Raw genomic sequence first — 6,175 nt, 5'->3', positions numbered from 1 at the left:
TTGCAGAAATGTGGTCTAATCTGAAGAACAAATTTGCAGCCTCTAATAGGCAGAATGTCATTCAACTTAAGGCTAATATGATGAGTATTAAGAAAGGAAATGATTCAATTGAAACCTTTCTTGATAGAATTAAGGATGCCAGAGATGCCTTGGAGACAGTAGGAGTTATTGTTGATGATGATGATATTGTGGTGGTGGTTCTAGCTGGTTTACCAAATGAGTATGCTGCTATAAAGACTGTGATTAGGTCTAAAGAAACCTGTGACATGGCTCAACTTAAGTCTTTGCTTAAGGCTGCTGAAATGGATGTTCTAGGAGAAATGTCCCCCCTTCTGTCATCTCCTTTGACTGCAATGATTGCTCAATCTCCATATTCATCTACTCCAACTTTCTCTCCTCAACAAAGCAGTCCAACTACTCCAGTTGTCCCACCTGGTTTCTCCCCATTACAACTTCAACAATCTCCTCATACCCCACAAAGTGCTTCCTCTAGCTCCAATACCCCGACTTACATGTCTCACCCTGCAATGAGCTATGGATATGGCTTTAATCCATTTATTGTTCTTGATCAAATGATGAGTTTCTATGCTGGAAGAGGCAGAGGTCAGATGAACAATGGTGGGAGAGGTAACTTTGGAGAAGGAAGAGGTAATTTTGGTAGAGGCAGAGGTAATGGTAATGGAGGAAATGGTAATTTTCAGGGAAATGGTAATTTTGGAGGCGGCAGAGGTAATGGTAATCGTGGATATGGTAATGGAGGAAATGGTAATTTTGGTAATTTTGGAGCAGGCAGAGGTACTGGTAATGGAGGAAGTGGACATGTTGTATGTCAGTTTTGTGGCACTGTTGGTCACACTGCTAAGACTTGCAAGAACATTACCAACAATGCAGGTGCTTCTTCAAGCACACAAGTGGAGTGTCAGTACTGTGGAAGAACTAATCATACTGCAGATAGATGTTACTGGATTATTGGTTTTCCAAATCAACAGCAACAACAATCTCCAAGTGACAACATCTTTGCTATGCTTGCAGCAGCTGTTCCTGCATCTCAACAATTCTGGTTAGCCGATTCTGGTGCAACCAACCATATGACTTCTGAAATTCAATTGCTCAACAATGTGGCTCCATACACTGATGGTGATTCTGTGCAAGTTGGTAATGGTAATTTTTTAAATATAACTCATACTGGTAATGCTTCTCTTGGGAATATGAAACTGGAAAATGTTCTTCTTATACCTGAAATTGCTGCACATCTATTGTCTATATATCAGCTATGCAAACAAAATAACTGTTGTGTTTGGTTTGATGAGTTCATGTGTGTGATTCAGGACAAGGTGTTGGGCAGAATTCTGTACAAAGGACTGAGTAACAATGGTGTCTACCCCATTCCATTCAATCTTCCAGTTGCTAGACTTCATTCACAAATTCCATCATCCAATTCTTCATCACCATTGATTCAGCAGAGGAATAAGGTTCAGAAAATTCAAGAAAAGCAGTTCAAGTCTCCACTTGCTTCAGCTTTTGTTGGAAAGTCTGTTCAGCAATCTCTTTGGCACAAGAGATTAGGTCATCCTGCAAATGAAGTAGTTAATTACATGTTGAAAATGAACAATATTAGTAATGTTTCTGATAATACTTCAGCCATATGTGAGGCTTGTGTGTTAGGAAAATTTCACAAACTTCCTTTTCCGAAGTCTGAGACAAGGTCTCTTAATCCATTTGAACTTGTTCACAGTGATGTTTGGGGTCCCTCTCCATATTTGTCTCTTGATGGATTCAGATACTTTGTTCTTTTTATTGATGATTGTTCTAGATACACTTGGATTTTTCCCATGAAAAATAAAAATAAGGTACTTCCATTTTTCCAAGCATTTCATGCTTTTGTTAAAAATCAGTTCTCCTATTCTATAAAGACTCTACGGTCTGATGGAGGTGGGGAATACACAAGTAATGCATTCAAGGATTTTCTAAGTAGAAATGGAATTCTACAGCAGATTTCATGTCCTTATACCCCACAACAGAATGGTATCTCAGAAAGGAAGAATAGACATATTCGAGAGACAGCAGTTACTATGCTTCAGACAGCTTCATTACCTCCATCCTTCTGGTATCATGCTTGTGCATTAGCAACATTCCTTATAAACAGAATGCCAACTCCAGTACTCAAGATGCAGTCACCATTTATTGCTCTCTACAACAAGCCTCCTGCCTTGGATATACTCAGAGTATTTGGTTGTGCATGCTACCCTTTGATTTCTCCTGTTAAACACAACAAACTTCAACCTAAGGCAGTGAAATGCATTTTTCTGGGATTTGCTTCAGGATATAAGGGGTATATATGCTATCACATGGACAGTAAGAAGTACATCATTTCAAGACATGTATTCTTTAATGAAGATTCTTTTCCATATTCAGTGATTCAAAAATTGGTTGTAACAAATATGAAAAGGCATAAAGAGCAACAAGAGGCCCAACCATTTGTTACTCAACACCAGTCTTTTGTACATTGCCCAACATCAGTCCTCTCCACCGCAGTGCGCAATCAAACACCACAGTCAGGTACTCCTCATCCTTATCATTTGCAGTTATCTACATCTCTACCTACAAATGTTGAATTACGTAGCATTGGTGATATTGCTTCTTCTGATAATGCTCATAATTCCGAAAATCTTGCTTTTAGTCCTCAAGTCCATACCTCTATACAGTTTGAGCAAACTAATGGAGATATTACGGTTAATATAGAGCCCGGAATTGGAGTTGACTTAACTGTTCATAATTCTGCAGCAGCTAATTCTGGTACTATTAGTAATGTTTCAGACTCCAATATTCTACATCCAGTTGATGGTTTAACAAATGCAACAGTCAATGATCACATCATGCTAACCAGGGGCAAACGGGGAATTTTTCCTAAAAAAAGTTTCTTGTCTATTTTGACAGAACCAAGCTTAGACCCTGCAGATTTTGAACCATCCAATTGGAAATCAGCTATTAAAATTCCTCAGTGGAAAGCAGCTATGCAAGAAGAGTATGATGCTTTGATGAATCAAAATACTTGGACTCTCACTCCTTTGCCTCCAGGTAAAAACTTAGTTTCATGCAAGTGGATTTTCAAGATTAAAAGAAATGCTGATGGTTCTGTTGCTAGGCATAAAGCACGATTAGTGGCTAGAGGTTTTAGTCAAGAATATGGGGTTGATTATGAAGAAACTTTCTCTCCAGTAGTGAGACATACCACAGTGAGACTCATTCTTGGCTTGGCTGCAAATTCTGGTTGGAAACTTCATCAAATGGATGTTAAAAATGCATTTTTACATGGTATTCTTCATGAAGAAGTTTATATGGCTCAGCCTCAGGGTTTTGAAGATCCAAGTACCAATTCAACTTATGTGTGCAAGCTTAATAAATCTTTGTATGGCTTGAAACAAGCTCCTAGAGCCTGGAATGACAGGTTTACTCAATTTCTGCCTTCTATTGGTTTTAAATTTTCCTATGCTGATCCCTCATTATTTGTTAAGCAGTCAGGTTCTGCACGAGTGTATCTGCTTTTATATGTTGATGACATTATAATTACTGGAGATAGTGAAGACATGATAGCTGAGGTCAAAGCAGCTTTGCAGACTGAGTTTGACATGAAAGATTTGGGTGATTTAAATTTCTTTCTTGGTCTTGAAGTTAAATATCTTCCAGATGGAATTTTTGTTTCTCAACACAGATATGCTAGAGAGCTAGTCCACAAAGCTGGAATGGATCAATGTCATTCTCATTTAACTCCTTGTCAGTCTGGAGTAAAATTGTTTAGAGATTCTGGTGATTTACTAGATTCTCTTGATACAGCTCATTTCAGGAGTTTGGTTGGTTGCTTGCAGTATCTTACTTTCACCAGACCAGATATAGCTTATAGTGTGAATTCTATATGTCAGTTTCTTCATTCTCCAACTTCTGATCATCTTCTTGCTGCTAAAAGGGTTATCAGATATATTAAAGGAACTATATCTCATGGTATTCTATTTAGAAAGAATTCAGTACAATCAAATGCAGGAAAATGTTCTATTTCTGCCTCTCTACAAGCATATTGTGATGCAGATTGGGCAGGTGATCCAAATGAAAGAAAATCTACTACAGGCTTTGTGATTTTCTTCAATGGCTCTCCTATTTCTTGGTGCAGTAAAAAGCAGAATGCTGTCTCTCGTTCTTCTACTGAGGCAGAGTATAGGAGTATGGCAGATACGTCTGCTGAACTTATGTGGCTTACTAATCTTCTCAAGGATCTGCACATAAAGCTTGAACATATTCCAGTGTTGCATTGTGACAATATTTCTGCTCTTGCTCTTGCTACAAATCCTGTGCAGCATTCTAAGCTCAAGCATGTAGAAGTTGATGTGCATTTCACAAGAGAACAGGTTAAGGCAGGTTCAATCAAGCTTCAATTTATATCTTCTCATGAACAAATTGCAGATGTCTTCACCAAAGGCTTGTGTTCTCCCCAGCACACATATCTTTGCAGCAACTTGATGATTGGTTCCCCACATCAAGTTGAGGGAGGGTGTTAACCATGTATTAATTAGCCTTAATTCTGTCTTAGTTCTATTAAGTGTGTTAGTCATAGATAGGGTCAGCAGCTCCACGTGTTGGTTGTTGTGTGATCAACAGCTAGCTATAAAAGCTTTTGTATTACTGCTCCTATGTAACAATTACAACAGAATCAATATATCAAAACCTCTTTTTCTCTCAAGCTGTTAAGCTTTCAATGTCTGCACAACGGTCAGATCTTTCTTGTCCTTTGGTATACTCTCAACATAAATGAATTTCACTCATGTGACGTTGATTCCTAAAGTAAAAGATCCTAAAGACATGATTTATTTACACCCAATTGCCCTGTGTAATGTGTTATATCAAATATGTTCAAAAGTTTTGGCAAACAGGTTGACGAATATTCTTGACACTGTTGTATCTCCATTGCAAAGTGCATTTGTGCCTGGTAAATTAATATCAGATAACACCTTGGTAGCTACTGAAGTAGCACATTTTCTGCATACAAATTGGAGAGTCGAGGAGCACTTTTCACTGAAATTAGATATTAGTAAGTCCTATGATAGACTGGAGTGGAGCTTTGTGCATAACATTCTCTTGAAAACTCGGATTTGCAACAGAATGGGTGGACCTCATCATGAGTCATGACAACTATAACCACAATGAATTATTCTTTTTTGTTGAATGGGGAAGTAAAAGGTTATGTCAAGCCCTCTCGTGGAATACGACAAGCTGATCCTTTGTAACCATGGATTATTTTCCTTCATCCAGTATTTTGTGAATCAACGATGGATCAAGGGCATTAAGGTTACTGCAGATGCTCCCACCTTACACCATTTGTTATTTGCATACAATAGCTTTGTATTTGGTAATGCAACAGAGGAAGAGGGCCAGATTTATTTCAACATTTTGCACACCTATGAAATAGCTTTAGGGCAGCGAATAAACGTGATGAAGAGTAGTGTGGCTTTTAGTAGACACAGGAGTAACAACTACACTTAGCAGACATCTTGGGGGTTCAGCGGGTAGACAAGCATGAGTGATATTTGGGTTTGCCCACACATATGGGATGTTCAAAGTCTGCAGCCTTCAGCTTCTTGAAGGAGAAGCTAACGAAGAAACTGGTGAGTTGGCGCTCTAAGCTTTTGAGTGGTACTGGAAAATAAATTTTGATCAAAGCAGTGGCTTAGACAGTTCCAATGTATGTGATGAATTGTTATCTGTTACCTATCGGTATATTTGATGATTTGCATCAGTTCTGCATTGGTGGGGTGATTATGATGAGAAAAGCAAGATTCATTAGAGGTCATGGAAATGGTTATGTATCCCAAAGCAGGATGGAGACATGGGCTTTAAACATTTTCGTTGATTTAATCTTGCAATGTTGGCTAAGCGGTGCTGGCATTTGTTACAAAAGCCTAATTCGTTACAAATGTTCGAGTATCATAATATGTGAGGACAATGAACTTTATACTAACTTTGATTTGGCGGTATATATCTCTATAAGAAATCTAATGCACATACCATCTAATTTAAAGAAAAATATTATGCGGAACAGGACGAACTGGAATAAAAATTGTGGTACGGGACGAACCATAATAAAAATTATTCGTGTCACATTTTATCCCACTATTATAAAATGGTA

General features: G+C 38.1%; 1 protein-coding gene across 1 annotated transcript; it reads left to right on the top strand.

Annotated features, from left to right (window-relative positions):
• Window positions 1–556: 556 nt before the first annotated feature.
• Window positions 557–1,380, top strand: LOC126800450 (glycine-rich protein 2-like). The gene is made up of 2 exons (XM_050527820.1): window positions 557–1,161; window positions 1,329–1,380. The coding sequence occupies exons 1-2, from the start codon at window positions 573–575 to the stop codon at window positions 1,367–1,369; spliced, it is 630 nt and encodes a 209-aa protein (XP_050383777.1). The 5' UTR covers window positions 557–572; the 3' UTR covers window positions 1,370–1,380.
• Window positions 1,381–6,175: the final 4,795 nt, after the last annotated feature.

Source organism: Argentina anserina, chromosome 6 (assembly GCF_933775445.1).
Source record: "Argentina anserina chromosome 6, drPotAnse1.1, whole genome shotgun sequence".
In the NCBI taxonomy this organism is placed as follows: Eukaryota; Viridiplantae; Streptophyta; class Magnoliopsida; order Rosales; family Rosaceae; genus Argentina; species Argentina anserina.
The sequence above is the reverse complement of the archived record's forward strand: the minus strand, read 5'-3'. Positions and strand labels throughout refer to the sequence as shown.